This window comes from Sitophilus oryzae, unplaced genomic scaffold, assembly GCF_002938485.1.
Source record: "Sitophilus oryzae breed Bouriz unplaced genomic scaffold, Soryzae_2.0 scaffold_1436_pilon_pilon, whole genome shotgun sequence".
NCBI lineage: Eukaryota > Metazoa > Arthropoda > Insecta > Coleoptera > Curculionidae > Sitophilus > Sitophilus oryzae.
The window spans coordinates 3,102,195-3,125,013 of NW_022146100.1; the positions used below are offsets into that span (position 1 = coordinate 3,102,195).

At 32.9% G+C, this 22,819-nt stretch overlaps 2 protein-coding genes across 2 annotated transcripts in view; one reads left to right on the forward strand and one right to left on the reverse strand.

Moving 5' to 3' along the window:
- The window catches only part of LOC115876442 (EF-hand domain-containing family member C2-like), a 28,139-nt gene extending 20,873 nt beyond the window's left edge, over nucleotides 1–7,266 (forward strand). Inside the window, exons 9-14 of the mRNA XM_030892214.1 lie at nucleotides 1,033–1,229; nucleotides 1,370–1,494; nucleotides 1,703–1,816; nucleotides 2,141–2,320; nucleotides 3,857–3,959; nucleotides 7,063–7,266. Of these exons, the coding sequence (XP_030748074.1) occupies nucleotides 1,033–1,229; nucleotides 1,370–1,494; nucleotides 1,703–1,816; nucleotides 2,141–2,320; nucleotides 3,857–3,959; nucleotides 7,063–7,215 (872 nt within the window). The 3' untranslated portion in view covers nucleotides 7,216–7,266. The remainder of the gene's footprint in view (nucleotides 1–1,032; nucleotides 1,230–1,369; nucleotides 1,495–1,702; nucleotides 1,817–2,140; nucleotides 2,321–3,856; nucleotides 3,960–7,062) is intronic.
- On the reverse strand, nucleotides 7,208–18,425 carry LOC115876443 (succinate dehydrogenase [ubiquinone] iron-sulfur subunit, mitochondrial-like). Its single transcript, XM_030892215.1, has 5 exons — nucleotides 18,035–18,425; nucleotides 14,958–15,101; nucleotides 12,354–12,546; nucleotides 8,680–8,919; nucleotides 7,208–7,415 (listed from the first exon to the last, which is right to left on the reverse strand). Exons 1-5 carry the CDS (start codon nucleotides 18,283–18,285, stop codon nucleotides 7,278–7,280), a joined length of 966 nt encoding a protein of 321 aa, XP_030748075.1. The 5' UTR covers nucleotides 18,286–18,425; the 3' UTR covers nucleotides 7,208–7,277.
- Nucleotides 18,426–22,819: the final 4,394 nt, after the last annotated feature.

Here is a 22,819-nt window from a genome sequence, read left to right on the forward strand (position 1 = left end):
TAAGCGCAGCCCGCGCACACACACCGCCCTGTCAGGACAACCTCGGGATTTCGGCGAGATCCCGTCCAGCGTCACTGATGCAGGGTGCCATCCGGACGACATACCTAGAGAAATACGGGAACTACAAAACCAGCCTCGGGATTTGGGCGAGATCTTGTTCTAGCTCCATGAATATTCGCGACCCGTGCGTTTGCTGAACTACCTTAACCGTTAGCTGTCTCACTCTCACCCTTTTAACAAAAGAAATCGTTCCTCGCGTCCACGTGATCCGATCAAATATCCCCCAGCCTCCGTAGAGGTGCACAGTTTGATCTACCTGATGGCATATAAGTTTTTCTATGTCTTTGCGCTCGCGCGATTCGTTCAAATAGCCTCCAGCCTCCGTAGAGGTGCATAGTTGCGTCTATCTCAGCGAATATACATATCTCTGTCTCCCTTATCCCTGTAACGCGTTAAGGCAGTAAAGTAAACGTCATTAACAATAAAAGAATACGACCTACTCTCGATCACTTTGGCGGTGGGTGCTTACCTTATACAGTGTGGCGACAGGCGGCTGGCAGCAGGACACTTGGCAGGGCACTCCGGACTCGAACCTCACTGTTTCGCGTGCGACCACCAACTCCCTAACTGGAGCTGCTGCAGCCAAGGTACTCGACTGACGCTCCCCTCCACTCGGCCTGCACTAGCAGAGTAGGGCGAGCGGCGCAAACAGTTCGCTTCTTCGCATTAAACTATAGCGATCAAAACCGATCAAAACTCTCTTACAAAATTGTAATTAAATATTTAACTTATTTAATTCAACAATAGGAACACTAATGAAGTTCATTACAATAATGAGTTAACAATAAAATACATTGACTGTCATTATTAAAAGAGAATGAAGTCTCTATTATTCTAGTATAATATTAACACAATATACAGGGTGTCCTAGAAATTTTATGAACTTCATTACAGTACAGAGAAATTAAAATTTTCCGAAAGTGTTTTAAACAACGGATACAAAACATAGAACATAATGTTAAAATATTTCAGGGTTTGCATCGACAATGTTCGCAGCAAGATCGAAGGTTCAACTGGCCGGTCAAAAAATATTTACCAGTAAACCTCCTTTGTGTTATACTCCACAACATATGTTTGTTGGAGCCACACTGATAATAAACGGATTCACCTTTATACTAACCAACGCTGACGAATATGCTTTAAGATATATGGAACTAAATTGTGGACAGGTAAAATTTTATCTTCCTTAAAATAGTGTTACTGATTCCGTGGGTTCTTAATTTAACACTAGATAAAAACCATTTCTCAACTTTGCCATCAACTACATCCTTATAGAAAATTGTGATTAAATGTTAAAAATTTATTTTAGTTTCCTAAAGCTAATTTAAAACGAATTATGGAAAAGGTTAAAGAAAAACTAGAACCGATTTATAAAGATTTTGTAGCAGAAAACATGCCTGTGGAAAATTCAGTTATAACCTACGAGCGGCTTAGGTAAGCTTAAAATATAAATCATATTATAATCATATACTATACGTAAAAGATATAGTTAGATACGCAAAACTGATAAATACTGCTTATCTGGGTATATTTTTTAATATATAAAAATTAGAGGAAATGAAAGGCTGGCAAAATGTTAAAAGAATCTATTCTTTTTCACATTATATCGACAGAGAAATTTTATATGTCTCTTATATTTCAGGGACAAGTTATGTAGAGTGATGGGAGATGATTTCACCGAACACGAGATGATAACTATAGCCAGAGGATTTTCGGCTAGTTGTTATAAAGAAAAATATAATCGAGAAAAAATCAGGTATAACGTCATATTTAATTTAATTTTATAGTAACATAAAGGATGTTCAGCCATTGTTCAACGTCACGTCATATATTGTCGAACTCTCTCAATCGCTCGACAATGAGATAAAAGAGATTGGTGGCGTCATTACGGCATTTCATACATCGTCAGTTGATTTGATGATCAAAATTTGATCAATGTCAAAATTAAAAATCTATTGTTGCTGTCAAACAAAATTCAAATTTGTTTATTGCAAAAATGCCTCAAAGATTTAATCAAAATGAACAAGACTCAATGCTAAACTTATGAATTATTTTCAAGTTTCACATTGTTTTTTTTCAGGGCCATAGCACTAACAGAACTGAAAAGATTCCTGTGGGACGACCTGGACCGCTTAAAGGAATATTTCATCCACAATGATAACGCTAAAACTGGCAAACTGACCAAACAGGAATGTTACACTGTCATGAAGGGTTCCAGACTTCCATTTGATATTCAGCTAATAGAGAAAATTCTTGAGGTGTAAGTTTCAACATATATATATTAATATTTATTAAGCACAAGAACAAATAATTATAGTATGTTGTAACGTTTTTAGTTCGTTACATGTCTTTTTTATATATAATATATGATTTCTGGCGTATCACCGGATACCCTATCGTTCAGGCCGGATAATTTATTTGACGCGCTTGGCGTAATTTTTACGTTCTCTAGTCCACAACCCTGTTATCGTTTGACACAACCCTGTTATCGCTCTGTGGAGGCGCTGTCAACATCGCTTCTGTCAACTCTCCGTGCTGTGGACTGACTTTTGCTTTTAGCGCTCTGTAGCCTAACCTAACCATCCCGGCTTTTAGAAATGGTGATTATTTAAATCTTGCTGTATAATTTGAATCAGCTGCTATTTCAAACCAACAGGTAAAGATGAGATATTATCTTTATTAGATTCGTTATTATTATTGAATATTTTTAGGGTCGAGTTTTGGATTGACCCACCTTAACTCGTATTTGTATTTTGCTGACACGTTGGTGTACTTTTGCTGTTGTCCTCCAGAATGTTAAATGGAAGAAAGGACAGTTCTTTTGTTTATTATTGAGCCCTCGGAAGTGTTTCGAGGTAGGTTTATTTTGTTTATTAGACCTTGTTTGGTTTTAAACAAGAGTTTCGTATTTTTAGGGTCTTATGGACGTACATTATCTTATGGATGGACTGTGTCCAAGGTTATGGTCCAAGTTACGGACATTATCCAAGGTCCTAGTAGTGTTCCAAGGTACGGGTAGTGTCCCCATATTGTCACAGTATGGATACAGCGTAAGCCCCATGCTGCTTCGCTCCCATTTCTAAGCCTAGTCAGTAGCTACGGCTGTATTGATTCATGGTGTCCTCATTCTGGCCTCTTTTGTTGTTTTGGCCAACAGGATCGCCGACAGACAGTACTGAGATATGAGCCTACCTCACGCTGCTACTCTTTGAAACAGGATTGCCTCGAGAACAGCTAAGTGTAGATTTAGGTTCTGGTTTTCAGTCGATTTTCAGTCTTAACTTAATAACGTACATTTTAAATAATATCGTACAGACTATATTTAGTGGTTAGATTATTAAGAACATTTATGTCGATTTAGTAGTTACAATATGATTTAGATCTTAGGTTCCATTACATTACGCCATGTAATAGTATTTAACCACTATAATAATTATTAAAATTGTACAATGCTATTTACCATCAGAATTCATCATGAATAAATATAGCCATTAGTTTTAAGTAATATACAACTGTGTTTTCTTTCTCTGTACATGCCTGGCGCCCAATATCTATATTTTTTGTTTATTGTTATTAATTAGTTTTCTTTCCAGTGAAATACCTTATCCACGACTGCTCTCCGATGAAAAGCTGCCGTTCGCAGTGGTAATGTTTTATAAAAAAACGCTACACCTTTTTTGGCGCCCCACGTTGGGCTATTAATGTTTAAAAAAAACGCTACAATGTATATACAGATACTATACTTATAATATATATAACTTATAATAATAAAATTGATATATTTTTACATTTTTAGGCTTCCTAAAGACGACGATTGTAAGATACGGTATGAAGATATTTTACAGTTTTTGGATAGATCTCGATGTCCGCTTCCTGATGCCATGCCTTTAAATATTAAAGTAAGATTTGAATGTTTAAAAATAATTTTCAAAAGCATCCAAAAATATATAATACTAGCGTGTACCAGCGATTTCGTTCGCGTCGAATTTATCATTTGTAATGGTGGTGATAAAGCAAAGCAAGAATTGCCATTAACATACAAACTCAACCATGAAATGGAGTCTCGCTAAACCCATATACTTATAAACTCTATACCTATTATCGCATATCCCTGCAATGTGTTGGAGTTGAAGCCGAGTTAGAGACAACTTAGATAACCGGTCCATGTACCGTATGATCAAAAAAAAAACGACGTCCAGTTGGCTGGGAATTGAACATCGATGACATTTCCCATATAAATTTACATATAAAATGACAGCGATCTTCATTCCATAGCCATCGCTGACGCCGTTTTTTCTCGATCATACGGTACCTATACTGCAAGGCGGAAATCTATAAGTGTGCAAGTAAAGAACTTATTGGTCATCTTAAGGCTCTCTTCGATGTCGTATGGGAAAGCGGAAAGGTACCTCAGGACTTTTGCAACGCGAATATAGTGAATATATTTAAGAACAAAGGAAGTGCATCGGATTGCGGAAATTACCGGGGAATTTTGCTATTGGCTATCTGCGGAAAAATTCTTGCAAAAATAATGTCAAACCGCCTGCACCCATATATAGAAAGAATCCTTCCAGAATCGCAAACGGGTTTTTGTACCAACCGCGGCACCGTCGATTCCATATTTTCCATCCGTCAACTACAGGAAAAAGTAAAAGAGCAGCAGTCTAAACTTTATGTTGCATTCATCGATCTAACAAAAGCCTTCGACTCTGTGAACAGAGATGCGCTTTGGGCAATTATGAAAAAGTTCGGAGTACCCAACAAATTTCTTACAGTGTGTAAAAGCCTCCATAACAACAACAAGTCAAGAGTGTCACATCATGGATCACTGAGCGACCCATTCCTAACAAATACAGGAGTTAGGCAGGAATGTGTCTTAGCGCCTCTCCTATTCAACATATTCATGGCAGCGCTCTCCATTATAGTGGACAGCAAACTGCGAGAGAGAGGATTGGGCATTAGATACCGATATGACGGCGGTATGTTCAACATAAAAAGACTCAGGGCAAAAACACGTACAAAATTTATCACAGAACTTCAATACGCTGACGACTGCGCTCTAGTTGCAAACACGGTACAGCAATTACAAGAAATGTTGAACACATATACCTGGGCATACGAGGCTTTGGGCCTTAAGCTAAACATCGACAAAACTAAAATCATGTGCACTCCCCCGGAAGATTACAACAATGCTATAAGTAAAAAACGAAGTAAGAATGGAAGAAAACCGCATACCAAAATCTCTGCTTTACGGTGAGCTTGTAGACGGTAAGAGAAAGCCGGGTGGACAACTGAGAAGGTACAAGGACATTTTCCACGAAAACTTAAAGGGAATTAACATGCAGAATGAGTGGGAAAAAGCAGCTCACAATAGAACTCAATGGAGAAGAGTTGTTAACTCAGTTAAAGAGGCAACAAAGCAATGAGATTTTTGAATGTCCGGAGTGCGGTAGGCAGATAACATCACGTATCGGGCTTTTCAGTCACAGAAAAGCTCATGAAAGAAAACGCCTTGCGTGACCATCTTCTTTATGTGTGTCGAATACTCGTCAGCGGGTAACGGCTGTATGTATGTATGTATGCATGTATACTGCAAGGAATTTATTTTCCATTTTACAATAAATAATTATAAACATTTGTAATCTGTCAACGTCAACATGTTAACTATTTCGAAAATTGTTAAAAACTCTAGTTTTGGGTATGCTACAAAACCGTGATTGCTTCATCCAGGGGGGTGACAGTGAAATAGGAAAATTGGAAACAGTCATTAGTGTCATTCCTGCCATTCTCCTCACGACAGGTATGGCCGCCTAGACAAGGACAGCATTGTTTTTGTCTAACTTGGTCTAACTATTGTCTAACTTCACAGTTTAGAATTGACAGATTTCAGTTTCAGAGACAACTTCAGATTTGTTCTAGAGCAAATTCGAAAATATTCGACGCCATTTTAATTCATTCCGTTTAGTTTCGTTTTGGAAAAAAGTTCAATTTAATATCTCAGCTGAAATTTATAAATATAAAGGTAATAAAGTATATAAAATATATATTACATGAAGAATCCTGGAGAAAATGACGTTTCTGCAGTAGTAGGTATGTCCCATGTATATGAAATATAGGTAGTAAATAAACTGTTTTTACATTTTTTAGATGCAAGAAAATGGTGTTATAATCTCTTTGATCGGCGATTTTTTTGAAAATGGAAACAATTTACAGCAAGGTAAGATCATTTTTAACTATAGCCAACATTAGTTATCTCCAGTATGTGCGATTTATTGTCAATAATGCAATAAATCGGACTGATAATCTGATTATGTTATCCGACTAAAAGTCTCTTTTTGCATCTTTTTGATTTATAAGCCAAGTTCTTTGGGAATAATGGACGCTTTTTTTAAACAGTATATTTATATTTTATACCTATTGATATTTTTACATTGTTAATTTTAGTATAAAAAAATTGTTTTTCTGTTTTCAGGTTTTTGTATAAGGCTCCCGTTTTCATGTTCCTGTGTCCGTTTTCTGTCCTTGAAGTATGCGAATGCGTGTGTTTATTTACAAATTACTCTAAGTCATGCTTATACCTTAACTAATTTACGTTAAAAGTGCATATAATTAACTAATTGGTATTGAAACAATACAATCCTCTATATTTTTATATTTATTTAGTCACGTTGTTCCATATTTCAAATAAATATATGTGAATAAATTATTTTTTGGTTTTATTTATGAAAAGAAAAAATACAAAATACATTTGAACTGAAAGAGGGCCCGCCATTGAATAACCGGAAAGAGAAATGAAAATTAAGCCATCATGTCAACCTGTCAATTGGAAAGTTAGTTCTCCAGACGACAACGAAGGCTTTCTGTGGCGTATCGTGTTTCCATGATTTAACACAGAGTTGACACTTCTTTCTAGTTAATTATTTTATGGCTTCATCTACCGCTCGGATAAAAAAATTATTGAAAATAATTGAGTCTAATGTTATTTTTTACAAATAATTTCAGAATGATCTGTGGTGGGGATCAGAACCCCAACCAGAAGCCGGAAGACTGATTGATTGGTGTGCTTTCAACAAATACCTCGACTTGGAATCGACATTCCGAGACACCGTTGAACCGGATTCGGTTAAAGCATTAGAAAATATAAAAAATACATGACAACTAACAATGTAAAAATTATATATTTTAATATACTTCTATTATATATTACGTTTGAGATTTTATTCGCATTTCTGGATCTTGCGAACGCCTTTTTCAGGATCGGATTTGATCGTACCCTCCATTTCGCCTTTGCGTTTTTTCTTGAAACCGGCCAGAAACAGTCTCAAACGAGCTATGGCTACTCCAGGTTTCAGTTTCTAGAAAAGACATAGCATTCGGTTAGTTTATAACACAATTTGGATATTTTGATTTTACAATTATTATTATAAAGTGACGTATGCTGCTGAATGACCTAGTGAATGCAAAAACAAAACGCTAGAACTAGTAGATGTGAACATTGTGTCGCAGATAAAGAATATGTTTTGTGATTTTTTTTATATTTTTTATCAGTGTCGAGGTTAGTTGTGTTGGTTAAGTTGGTTATTTGGTGAGGTGGATAGCGTTGGTTAGTCCTTATAAAATTTCTATATTTCATAAAGCTGTCAATTGCGTCACATCAACGACGTCATACCTATTTTATTATATTACCTATATATATTAAGTACAGCCTTAAAAAAAATCTAAAATGTCAATATTCCATGGGTACCTACAGTAATAAATGAGGTCTAAATTATAAGAAAATGCAGTTTCTACGAAAACTTGAAGAGATAGGAAAAAAATGGTATAATACTATTTTATAGACAATTAACTTGTGCATCTGATTCACGTAAAATACACAGGGTGTTCCATTTAAATTCAACAAGTTATTGCCGTTCAAAGCTAGTAATTATTTAATATGAATTTTTTGACACTCTGTATAAGGTAGTATAATTTTTATTATTGCAACACAATATCTGATCAATAAATAATATTTGGTAAAGATTTAGTATTAAAAACTTTGATACCCTTGAAGAAATGAAGGCTTAAATTTTTTACTGCAATTTCATAAAATTGAAAATATTTCAAAAACGGTAAGGTTTAAGTGTGATAAACCTTAATCAAATTTACCTTTATTTCAATCGTAGAATCTAAAAATAGAATAATATACAGGGTGTTCCATTTAAAAAAATACAACTATAATATTTTTTACTTATTTGAGACACTCTGTATCTAATAAAATTATTTTTAAATTTTAGCTCTAATAGTCCTTCAACGAATCCAAAACTTACAATTTGTAAAAATCTAATCGTTTAGCTACAATACTCCGTGTCGTATGTGGTGAACAACCCTGTAGATATAGACTTTTTTGTATATCAATATATGAGGTACTCAATATTAGGGACGAACATATCACTTTAGTAACAAAATTTTTAGAAACAAACGGATTTGTATATTGTTCGATAGCGCAGTCTTTTTTTCGATTTCGGCACTGATCAATATCGGTCAGTAACAAAATCAAAACGAGTACTAGAAATAAGGTACAGTAAAAGTTTTCTTTTAAATGAAATATTGTCTACCATCTCACACAAGTGTTCAGCTTACTTTCGGACAGCAACTGGTACAATTATTGATCTGGTGACATCTATAAACTGAAAAATAATTTCTTAACTGATTCAATCTGCCGGCTATGTTCTGATCTCTGCTATCTATGATCCATCTATAAGCATTCAATAGGGCAGCTGGACCTAGGAAATCATTGGGTTCGTTGCTATGGCCGTGCCACCAATATTCCGGACAGGAAGTTGAACAACAGGCGCAGAGGATACACTCGATATGACCGTCCTAAAAATAAATAGTTGTTACAGGTTGGTATTATTCCTTGAACATTATCCTTGCCGTTTAATTGAGGAAAACAGTGAAAATAAAAAATTATGTTCTTCAATTAAACCTGAAACACAGATTATACAGATTATAATCTTTGTTTTTTCTTTATTGTTTTTCGTTGTTCCAATTTTCGGAATCGGGTACTAGTTAGGTTACTAGTTTGCGCACATAGCACGCCCACTTATGGCCTCTAAAATTGTGCACAGCGCCTGACCGGCACAGTTATTAGAGAGATATCGGAAAACCGAATAGCGTCATCCAGTATTTACGCGTACCTTATCATAGTTACGATATGCGCGAGTTAATTTTTAACGCAACACCCGCTAATAACGTTACCGCCTGGCGTAATTTGCGGATCAATTACACCAAGCGCTCTTTCTAAATAACCTCTGATAACGTTTAAAAATTGCTTAAATGGGCATGTGCGGTTTTTTTTGACAACCGGAGCCGGCCGGCGAGATCTTTTATTTTAGGTTATGTTTGAATTGTTTTGAATTATTGCTTTAGTTTTATTAGGTAATTTGATATTTAAGTAGCTGGGATTAGTTTTAATTAAATAAATATGGCCCAAAATATGGATTCCACCTCTTCCAATACTAAAGAACCTATAAAGAGTCTTAGGTTTACAGCAGATGACGACTTAGCCCTTCTAAGAGAATTTGTTGCTTGTTGCCCTAAACCCACTGGCAGACGTAGTAAAAAATACCTAGTAAACAAAACAATTTCAAAGTTTTAAATTCAAAGTTAGGTTAAGTTTAAATAGCGGACGCGACGCGATCAGAATTCTTTCCGATCCGATAACTATAAATGAAGAGAGTTAATACCACCTCACGTAAAGGAAATAACAGCTGGCCTTATTAACGTCCATGCACGCTATTCGGTTTAGCGATATCTCTCTATTACGCTGTTTATTGTTATTTTACGCGAGTTTATTTTTGCGCACAGGAAATTTGACTCGTTTGCACATCGTCATAAAAAAACAATTTTCGTACCACGAATTAGGGACAAGATTTTTTTCCATATACTTATAGGATACCTAATCTGTGCCTGAAATGTGAGCTTTATTTTTTTAAATAAAATTATTTATCTAAATAGAGCCAGAGAGCTACCACCTCAAGGAAGGCAATGACAAACCACCTTAACTGTATCTGTCTAGTACAGCCTCTCAAATAGTGCCCTTCAGATTAGCCCATTATTACAGATGTCCCATTTTCGTGTATTTTAGAGGGTTTCTCGTTTACGAGTAGAGATACAAAGATGCGGTTTTCGCATCAATGTGCTACTTTTTTATGAAACAACTCTCTCTCTCTCTCTTACGATTACGTACAGTACGCCTGTCCGTTCTGTAGCTACGAGGTATCCGTGAGAGGGGAAACGATATTAGAGAACAACGGCATACGGTCGAATCGGCCTACAAACACGTAAACGTTTACGTACGCATGCGCATTTCTTATATTTTCTATTTTTTATACAAACAAATTTACAAGTAGCCAATAAAATGAGTGGGCGGAGCGATTTGCGGTGACGCACTCTCCAAATCGACGTATAAAATATATTGCTGTTTATTTAAGTGTTTTTTGTCCGCATTCCTTTCATAGACACAGATCCAGCAGATGTACTGTACGATTACTTAGAATTTTTACATCACTAGTTGCCAGACGTCCAGGAAGTCCGGAAAATCCCGGATTTAGGTAAATTGTTCCGGACCCCGGAAAATAATAATACCATCCCGGAAAGCGTCAATCCAATTATAAGTTCTTATAAAGTTTATATAGTAAAAAAATACGCATTTTTGCTTAACATTATTCCATTACATTTTTCGATTAAGCTTCGTTCGTTCATACCTAATTATTTAACTTCATTTGTGTTATTTTGGTAATTATATACAGGGTGTTTCAAAACAAATGCGAAAAACTTTAGGGGGTGATTCCTTGTTCAAAATAAAGGGTAGTTTGCTTTATAAACGTTGGGTCAAAAGTCAACCATTAGGGAGATATCGCGGTACAAAGATGGCGGAAAAATAAAGTTTTTATTTTTTATCTTGAAAACGAAAAGAGATAGACTAATGAAATTTTATGGAAGCATTACTGTTATGAAAACACACTTTCAGGTAATTTTTTTACTTTTTAAAATGAGTGGAAGGGGTTGAAATAAACTACCCCTATCATTCTTGTTAACGAAATTTAAAGAAAAATCTTATCAAACACATGCAAATGCTTTAATTTGGATAGTTTAGTTTGTTTAGAAACTTTTTACCTCTTGTGATTTTTTGATAAAACTCACCGATTGGAAATTAAAAAATAAAATCTAAAGCATTACATGTCAGGACAAAAACATTTTTAGATTAAGAATCTAGTGATAATAACGATAATAATAATCATCTAGATAATAACGTATTGCAGTAGAGTAATGTCAAATAAAATAATATTAGGAACATCATAAAAAGTACCAGCGACCGATTAGATTTTTTCCTAAAAAAATTACAGCAGCCCACTAGATTCTTTATCAGAAAATGTTTTTTGTCCTGACATGTAATGCTTTACATTTTATTTTTTAATTTCAAATCGGTGAGTTTTATCAAAAAAATACAAGAGATAAAAAAGTTTCTAAACAAACTAAACTATCCAAATTATTTTTTTTGCATGTGTTTGATAAGATTTTTCTTTAAATTTCGTTAACAAGAATGATAGGGCTAGTTTATTTCAACCCCTTCCACTCATTTTAAAAAAGTGAAAAAATTACCAGAAAGTGTGTTTTCATAACAGTAACGCTTCCATAAAATTTTATTAGTCTATCTCTTTTCGTTTTCAAGATAAAAAATAAAAACATTATTTTTCCGCCATCTTTGTACCGCAATATCTCCCTAATGGTTGACTTTTGACCCAATGTTTATGAAGCAAACTACCCTTTATTTTGAACAAGGAATCACCCCCTGAAGTTTTTCGCATTTGTTTTGAAACACCCTGTATATACCTTGGTTCATGGTGTTTGTACCTGTTATTAGTTGGGGGTTGGAACCGTTGGTGTTACAACAGCAAAATAAAACTGTTAGTCTTAATCATCTTCTGATGATCCTAACATGGTTAGCGAAATGCGCGTCCAGTGTGAAGGTAAAAGTGTTTTTAGTGTATTGTGGTAATTTAGTGTTTTTAATTTGCGTTTGTACCTGTGTCAATAAAACATATTTTGACTATGCTTCGTTCTAATTTAGTTTCCACACACTATTCCCGCAAATGAGGAATAGGTGGTGATTTGTATTTTTTAGGGCTTTGTTGTAGTTTACTTTGCTCTCGCTTTTTTGCTTTCCCATGATTTAGCTGAAACAATCTGGCAAACTCTGTATAGAGCATGCCACGAGAAAAAGAACTAAAACGTTATGTAAGTTCATTTACCAACTTTTCCCTATCCTTAATACTCTGCAGATAATACTCCTGACCCTCCTCATATTTCTCTTCATTCCTCATCAGGTAAGGGTTTATCCTTCTGTGTTGATCGAGAAATCGTTTCATATCCACTACCAAGTCTTTGATCACATACATATGAGGTAGTGGGTAGATTTTCGTACTACCACTGGCTTTGATTTTGCTAATAGATACATAAAAAACTTTGAAAAGTCAATAATTTAGTATATTCGATCAACGATATGAAATGATATACAACTAATACCGTATGATCGAAAAAAAATGGCGTCCAATTGGCCTGGAAATGACGATCCATTATACTTTATTTAGTACATTTCCATTATAATTGATTTACATATAAAATGACAGCGATCTTCATTTCATAGCCATCGCTGACGCCGTTTTTATTCGATCGTACGGTATTACACAGAATTCTAATAGTCTGCTAATAGTTTTTTTCTTTAATTTCAGACATAAGCATACTTGATATAAGGTTGAGAATGAAAAGTCACCGATATAATAGTGGTAATAATAATGAGGTGGCATGTAAAGTACATTGGGAAACAAAAAGGCTAGTAGAACAACAAAATGACTACATAAGCAATTTTATACAGGGTTGTTCACCACATACGACACGGAGTATTGCAGCTAAACGATGAGATTTTTACAAATTGTAAGTTTGGGGTTCGTTGAAGGACTATTAGAGCTACAATTTAAAAATATTTTTACAAGATACAGAGTGTCCCAAATAAATAAAAAATATCAAAGTTGTATTTTTTTAAATGGAACACCCTGTATAGTATTACATTTTTAGTTTCTACGATTAAAATAAAGGTAAATTTGATTAAGGTTTATTATACTTAAACCTTACCGTTTTTAAAATATTTTCAATTTTGTGAAATTGCAGTAAAAATTTTAAAGCTTCATTTCTCCAAGGGTATCAATGTTTTTAATACTAAATATCTAATGAAGTTTATTTATTGATCAGTTATTATGTTGCAATAATAAAAATAATACTACCTTATACAGAGTGTCTAAAAATTTATTTTAAATAATTATTAGCTTCAAACGGCAATAACTTCTTTAATTTAAATAGAATGCCCTGTATATTTTAGGAGAATCAGATGCACAATTAAATTGTCTATCAAATTGTATTATACCATTTTTTACCTATCCCTTCAAGTTTTCGTATAAAATGCATTTTCTTATAATTTAGACCTCATTTATCAATATATCAATGGAATATTGACATTTTAGATTGTTTTTAAAGCAACAAATGTACAAAATGTACAGACTAGTAATATTATCGTTTTTAGCAAAACGATAATATTACTAGCCCATTTGTATGCAAAAAGAAAACTATTTAAATCTTTATAAAAGAGTATACCATTAATTAAATATAACACCATTATTTGCGCCCATATACTAATTAATTACATACTTAATTGTGTTCGTTATTAAATTATTATAAATAAATGTGGATTTGAGTCAGAAATCAATATAATAATAAGTTATCAAATTAAAGTCTCTGTAGTTATAAATAAGCATTTATTAAAAAATGAAATATCATTTTTAAGGTGTTACTTTTTATCACACTGTCTAATGCCCATACAAAATTCAGTTTTTTAGTATTTGGAGCAATTATTATTAATCAAAGCAAACAGTCAGTTAATGTTGTTTGAATACTGGAATCATATTAACTGATCCTCTTTAACAAATATTTAAACAGTTTTTTTTTATTTTTTAATGAAATAAACGAATTATATCGACAATATTAGTATCTGTACTCTTTAAAAATTTGGTACATCTTTAAAAATAATCTAAAATGTCAATAGTCCATGGGTATATTGATAAATAAGTTCTAAATTACAAGAAAATGCATTTTCTACGGAAACTTAAAGAGATAGATATAAAATGGTATAATATAATTTGATAGACAATTAAATTGTGCATCTGATTTTCGTAAAATATACAGGGTGTTCCATTTAAATTAAACAAGTTATTGCCGTTTCAAGCTAATAATTATTTAAAATAAATTTTTAGACACTCTGTATAAGGTAGTATTATTTTTATTATTGCAACACAATAACTGATCAGTAAATAAACTTCATTAGATATTTAGTATTAAAAACATTGATACCCTTGGAGAAATGAAGCTTTAAAATTTTTACTGCAATTTCACAAAATTGAAAATATTTTAAAAACGGTAAGGTTTAAGTATAATAAATCTTAATCAAATTTACCTTTATTTTAATCGTAGAAACTAAAAATGTAATAATATACAGGGTGTTCCATTTAAAAAAATACAACTTTGATATTTTTTACTTATTTGGGACACTCTGTATCTTGTAAAAATATTTTTAAATTGTAGTTCTAATAGTCCTTCAACGAACCCAAAACTTACAATCTGTAAAAATCTCATCGTTTAGCTACAATACTCCGTGTCGTATGTGGTGAACAACCCTGTATATGACTAAAAAAATCTAGAGATCAAGGTTTCGTCCTTCTTAATTGATTCGTTAGAGCTCTGCATAATGTTGTTTGCATATTCAGTGACGTCACAATAATTGGCAAAATGTGTATTTTTATTCTTACGTTGTGCATGCCAAGCTGTTTACGCCATTTATATTCATTCCACATGAACCACAAATACCTTCTCTGCAAGATCTTCGGAAGGATAGTGTGCAGTCTTGATCCGATTTTATTTTTTCCAAAACGTCGAGAACCATCGGACCGCAACTAGAATAAAATAACTTGTCAAATAAAATTTGTTACATTCATCTTTAATTTCTCCAAAAAAAATCCTTCGCCTCTGCACTGCAAGAAAATCTACAAAATAAAATAGTTATTTTTTGTAAACACTTCAATAATATTACAGTGTTCGCCATAAAGTTGGATCCATATGGACGGTTTTTTTTGGTATTAGAGCAAAATAAAAACACTAAATCACCACAATACACCAAAACACTTTTACTTTTACACTGGACGCGCGTTTCGCTAACCATGTTAGCATCATCAGCAGATGATTATAAACTGAATAGTTTTGGTGTATTTTTTTGTGTATTGTGGTGATTTAGTGTTTTTATTTTGCTGTGTAACACCAAAGGTTCCAACCCTCAACTGTAATATTGGTATTAGAGTTTAAAAAAAAACGTTTTGAGGCTATCAACTCTGCTGTAAAAACAACTTAAAATGCACCAAGTCAAAGTTGAAATATAATTTTGTTAGTCACTTTTTTTAAAATAAATAATAATTTAACCAATTTTTAAAAATTTCTTTTAAATATTTTGTATCTGACAGCTCCCAGATGTTAGCTGTCAACTTTGGCTTGGTGCATTTTAAGCTGTTTTCAAAGCAGAAGTGATTGCCACAAAAAGATTTTTTAAAACTCTAATATAAAAAAAAACATCCATATGGATCCAACTTTATGGTGGACACTGTATATAATGTTTATTATATTTAATTTAAATTTAATTATGTTTTCACTGGAATGCAAAATAATGTGTTTATCGAAAACTGGTTGTATCTTTTTTTACTTAATGCGTTTTATCCCAAACTAAAACGAAAATATTATAGGTATTAGCCTTGTATATGGATTTTTAAAGTAGCTCAACCTAAGACGTTTATGGATATAAAGCACCAGATGGCGGGGCGTATTTCACGGTCTTTTACTACAGAAAAATATTATTTGTTACTCTGAATTTTGAAGCGACCAATAAAAACAGAGAAAATAAAAATCGATAATTTTCGGACTGTGCCAATTGGTTACTAATCGACCAGATACTTTTTGTCTATTAGATATGCTATAAAAGCTGGTAATTATACAATTCGACCATTGTAAATACCCGACAAATTCCGCAAGGCCGACGAGGCCGATGCTTTTCACTGATAAGAAAAAAAAATGTTTGTTTAGATAATTTTCGAGATATTTTTTCTTTCCGAATGCACATTTTTAAAGTATTTTATATTATTTGTCCGCTTGATCTATTATGCTGGTCGCACGTATCGAAGTTATGTTTCTTCTAGTTTTAAAAAATGTTCTTATTTCTTTGTAGTGGTCGTAGTGTAAAATTAGATTAATTTTATTAAGTTTAATTATAATGTTTAGTGTAGAATACCACAAATAGTTTAGTAGTGTTTTTATAGTTTATTATTTTGTAGTTAAGTAGTAGGTGAAGGGATAATTTGGTTATTTTTCTTTTGTTTGATTAATTAGTAAGTTTGATAATTTTTTCAGTGTAGAATACAAGAAGTAGTTGTGTAGTGTTTTTATAAGAGATTATATTAGTTTATTTTGTAGATGAGTAGTAGGTGAAGGTATTTGGGTATTTTTTCTTTTTGTTTTTCTTCTAATTGTAGTAATTCTATTAAATATTGTGATAGATACACTATATCTTCCTTCAACTTCGTTGAAAAGTGCATTATCATATAATATTGGTTTTCTGGTAGTAGAATATACGAAAAAAAAATCTGATCAAATTTATTTTAAATTAAATTAATCGAGTCTTATTAATCAAATTAATCTAGTCAAATAATAATAATAGTTAGTTTCTAAATACTACACAGGGTGAGTTTCCTACGATGTTCTCTATGGGTATCTCGGAAACTACTGGAGATAGAGAGTCGGTTAAATGGGGAAAAAATTGCAGTTTTGTGGGGTCATAAATATGCCCCTTTCGGATTTTTCGGAGAAGTTCAAGGCTTACTAGATATTTCGAAAAAAACAAATTTTGGCTATTTTAAAACTTTTGTCTCTAATTCCATTATAATCTACCGTATGATCGAATAAAAACGGCGTCAACGATGTCTATGAAATGTCATCGATCATCATTTCATAGCCATCGCTGATGCCGTTTTTATTGGATCATACGGTATTTTAGACAAAAAGTTTTCACATACAAGTTGTAGATAATCACATACCTAATGAATTTGTGTTTTCTGTTTTTTTTTTCTAGAGCCTGTCATTTTTGACATATATGACAAAAACGTTATGTTTTTTTTTAAATGGAAACCATAGTTGGCCATGACTTCATAAAAAGCGCCATTTTTTAAGCTTTTCAGCGATATAGGTAGGTATAATATGTTTTTTTCGAAAAATTACAAGCTATAGCCAATTCTTTTCTTTCTTGGCTAATTTCCATACCAATAATACCATGCCAATTAGTTGGCATCAAGAATGTAAAAAGTTTTATGTTTTCAAAAAAAATATCGTAAAATTCGTAAAGCACTCGATTTAGAATAAAATCATCTAAGAATGAAATGATTCTTTTATAAACCTGCATTAAATCAAATTAAAATAGGTATGTAACTTTTTTTAACTATTAATTAATAGCAATTAGCATTCTAGACAGTTCATCGTCGCCAGTAAATGACGTAAACGAGCTGTGCCTTGTACCAAGTTGTTGGTATATTGGTCGAATCGAGATGTATCTACATTTTCAAAAATAAATTGTTTATGTTTCCTCTTAAAAATTCCAAAATTTCTTCGATTATTTCAAAGTACATTATTGAAATATTAAAATATCTCCAAAAATGGAAAACTTATAATAACATTTTTATCTATCGTTTCTTCTATTTTATTCATGATTGCAGTTAATTAAAGCATATTGGGATGCTACTGAACATAAATCAAAGATAATATATAATATGTAATTTCCATTAAGTATACTTACTCATTTAAATCTACAGTATACTTTTGCATATGGGGTCTCCTCATGGTCTCAATACCCTCGGGATTGTATCTGTAAATATTAAACTGCTTCAGTCTGGGCATTCTCGGGGCTTCCACTTTTACTTCGACTTTCTTAGGTTCCACCTTATCTTTCTTTGCTGCTTCTGTGGCCAAAAATCTCGCATATTGCGTATTGAAAGCCAAACTTTGAACATATCCATAGCATAACGTAGTTTTGGATAAAGTAATCATTATTTTTAACGCTCTAATTATAATTATTTTTCAAGTTTTGTCAAACAGACGTATGATGAAATGACGTTTTTATTCAATTATCACATTTCGGTTTGATTACAGGGCGTTTCGTCAGTAAGGTAAATCATTTGAGCAGGTAATTAAAGCCAAATTATTTTATGAAATAAAATTCATATAAAAATCAAACCAAAAAATTGTTAAAAATAATTGGCCGACCTTTAACAACCTATATATAGAGATACCTAGAAATATTTTTGTAATACGAGGTATGTTTTTTAAGTAAGTACCGTTTTGGAATTAAAAAAAAAAACGTGCAAAGATATCGCAATAATTTTATTTTTACATGAAAGCCTGTACCTTAATCTACTTTTCTACATAATTTCCGTGAATATTGAGGCACTTGTCATAACGTGGCACCAGTTTTTCAATACCCTCCTCATAAAATTCTGCCGCCTGACTGGTTAACCACTGTATCACAACTGTTTTGACTTCGTTATCGTCTTGAAGACGCTGACCGCCCAGGTGTTTCTTCAAGTGCAGGAATAAATGGTAGTCACTGGGCGCCAGATCAGGGCTGTATGGAGGATGATCTAGAGTTTCCCATTTAAAAGATTTGATGAGATCTTTGGTCCAAATTAGCCACATGTGGACGGGCATTGTCATGCAGCAAAACAATACCCTTACTCAACTTGCCACGTCTTATGTTTTGGATTGCACGGCGCAGATTGTTCAATGTCTCACAATAAGATGTTGCATTGATTGTCTCATTAGGAGACAGAAACTCCACTAGCAATACTCCTTTTCTGTCCCAAAAAACTGTGCACATGATTTTCCGGGCAGAAATTGTTTGCTTAAACTTCACTGTTTTGGGTGATGATGAATGTCGCCATTCCATGGACTGTTGTTTCGATTCTGGTGTGACGTAGGCCACCCATGTTTCGTCACCAGTAACAATTTTGTCTAAAAAAAATCTTCACCTTCATTGTGGTACTGCTCAAGGAAAGTCAATGCACTGCCTAAACGTTGGGTTTTGTGCAAATCCGTCAACATTTTCGGAACCCAACGTGAACACAATTTCCGGTAATTCAAGTTCTCGGTCACAATGCGATACAAAACACTACGAGAACATTGAGGAAAGTAGTCGCACAATGATGAAATTGTAAAGCGTCTGTTTTCTTTCACCTTTTCGTCCACTTTCTGCACCAAATCTTCATTAACGACCGAAGGACGCCCACTCCGTTCTTCATCATGCACATTTGTGCGGCCATCTTTAAATGCTCTCACCCATTTCCTTACCATTCCATCACTCATAATGTTTTGTCCGTAAACTTCACAGATCTCACGATGAATATCGATCGGTTATACGCCTTTAGCACTAAGAAATCGTATGACAGCCCGTACTTCACAATCGGCGGGGCTCATGATTGTCGGAGGCATCTTAAACACTCAATAAACAACGTATACAATGAAGAATCAGACTGTACTGACGTCTGTGCATAGACAAGAGATGTAGGTAACCAGCGCGCATGCGCGGAACGCCGACCGTAGCGCTGCGGCGGCGGAATCGCAAAACGGTACTTACTTAAAAAACATGCCTCGTACCTAGGATACCTAGAATAATAAAATACCCTACAAAATAAACTACCAAAAAAATAGTTTTTGAAATGTCATTATCTAGCCAACTTAACGCTATTTTTTCGATCATACGGTATGTTTTGATAGATAGGTTCATATATAACATACGCTATATAATTTTACATAATTTAACGTAACAGTAACCAAGCTTTTTATGCATTTTTATACAGAGAAGACAAGGCTACTAGTAACATAGCAAGTTGCCGGACGAATTTACGTTTACCCGTTTTGCGTTCGTACTCGAGTCACTGCAGGCTAGTCGGCTGGTCAGGCAGTACGCAGTTGCAGTTGTGCTTGGACGGGTGACAGACTAGGAATATGATGCGAGGAGTGCCGAGTATTTATTATTTTCATTTAAGTGTTTACCTTCACTTAAGGTAACATTTAAAATAAAAATACTTAAAGATTTATTATTTGAGAGTGTTTACAATCCAAAACTAAAAATAAATAAATTCTCTAAACCCAAAAAAAAAACTATAATATTACTCTAAATAAAAAAAAGTTATAACAAGTGTTCAAAAAGACCACCTCCTTGTGCTAGACAGTAGTAGTGGGAACTATCGAATGAATACTATCGAAACATTCGATAGTTGCAATTCATTCGAATAATTCGATAGTTAGTAAGAAAACATTCGTTGAAAACTATTCGAATAAAAATTATCGAATAGATCCGTCATCTGCCTTGAAATATTGTATTCTAGTAATTCGGCAGCAAAAACCATTCATTTATAAAATTCATTCATTTATGAAATTCATTTATTCGTCAGGATCGATTATAATAAAATATTAACTGAATTTTAGTTGTCTCCCGGCGACGTAGGTTTTTTTTCCGAGAAAGCGGTCGGTGGCAATGCTATGAAAGAAGCCGGCATCTTTGATTTTTTGCGGAGTCATATATAGATAAGGACACATTATTTTTTTTATTGAGGTGCTAGTATTTACACAGAAAATACATTATGAAGGGCGCTGTTGCCATATTTTTGTATTAGTTGATATTAGCAAAGAATATTGTTGGCTTTAGTTAGTTAGGGATAGTATGTCTATATATTCTGCATTTTTTTATTAATATTCTGTTGTTATACTGCAATAATACTTATTATTTTGGATGTAGGAAAATTATTTTTAATGTTTTTAAGCAAAGACTGGTTTAATAAATAATAATAACAGTAATAATTTGTTATACCTGTTAACAACAAAATTTAAAATCATTTAATATAAATATTTTTTTTAAGTAGTAGCAAAATATAAACAACAAATTAGATGTCAAAATTATTTATATTAGATCCTATTTAAAAATAATATAGTCTCTAATTTTTTTTTGGCAACGTTGGTTTATTAAATAATAATAATTACAGAACTAATTTGTTATATTAACAACAAATTTCAAAATCATGAAATATAAACATTTATTAATTTTTCTAAGCAAGCGGTGTAATGGAAGGAAAATATAAATAAAAATTAGAAATCAAAATTATTTATATTAGGTGCTTTATATTACTATTTAAAAATTATATTTACTTTTACTGGCATTTACTTTAAAAATAAATGAAATATTTCTTCGCAAAAAACTACATGTAAGAACGTATATAGACAATATGCTGAATTCTTCGAAATGCGCAACTTAATCTCTAAGTATAATAAAAATGTCACAAATTTAATCAAATTTTCTGAAGGCCTAACTTTTAGTTGCAAAAAAAATCGTTAGTATAGAGAATATCAAAATAAATAATACTTTTTTGTAGAATACATACCTGCAGCTTGCTGAGCCATTTTCAATCAAAACGATAATATAAACGTAAAAAGAGCACAAGAACAACAACAATTTATAATTTTAAAGATAAAATTAAGCCATTTACCTCTTATCTGTGAGAAGTAACAACTTTGACGTTTCGTTGAAACAAATTAATGCAACTAAACACACCCATAGCAACGCCATTCATGGCAGAGATGATTTAACTTATCATTTATCTTTTTTTGGGAGATCTTAAACACATTTGCTTTTTCGAATTTCGATCACCTTTTTCATGCTAATACCCCACCGTGCACCGCAAAGAAAAAAATATAACAAAGTCAAAAGTTTAGTTGTTGCGAATGAGTTTTATTAACCATGTGTTATTTCACTGGTCTCCTACTGTTGGCAGCACACGCCATCCACACTGCGTCGACAACTTGTCGTAAAATATACGAACAAAACATAGACACTTTGATCTTTACCGACTCGAAACGGGGAATGAGACAAAAATGTCGCAGAAATATATTGGCTTTGTCGCAATTTTGTCGTAAAACATGAATGTTTCTGTTTTGTTTACTTGGTCTGTGTGGATCCGGCATTAAAGATCTATAATTTTTGACTTGTCTTGATATTCCTCTACTCGGTGGTGCTTGGAGTAATAAATAATGTTAAATTCGCTTGCGAAATTTTTAAAATCTCGATAATATGACAACATGGTAGTAGATTATTTTTGAAGAAACGAAAAAAAAATCGAAAAAATCCCAAATTTAAGGAAAAAAATATATATTGGTGTTGCAAGTTAAAAACATTCGAAAAAGATGTGAAAAAGACCTTCAAATGAGGTGGTTCAATTTCTGTTTGACACGGGCTTATATTTGTTTGAGTGTACTAAAAATAAAGAACGGTGAATCACATCATATAAAATTGTGAAACAGTAATAATTGGGACAAGTATTTTTAAATAAATAATATCATCATAGACGGTTTTGCTATAAACGTCACAAATGTCGCAAACTGTTTACTTCAGCATTGACAGCTTGTAAGTGACTCAATACTTTGAGTAGTGAGATTTACTGTAAGTAATTTTAATTTTTTTAATTTTCAATTTTGTTAAATATTTAATTTAAAGTAATGGTCCGTGGAAAAGCTACAAATCAAAAACTACGTG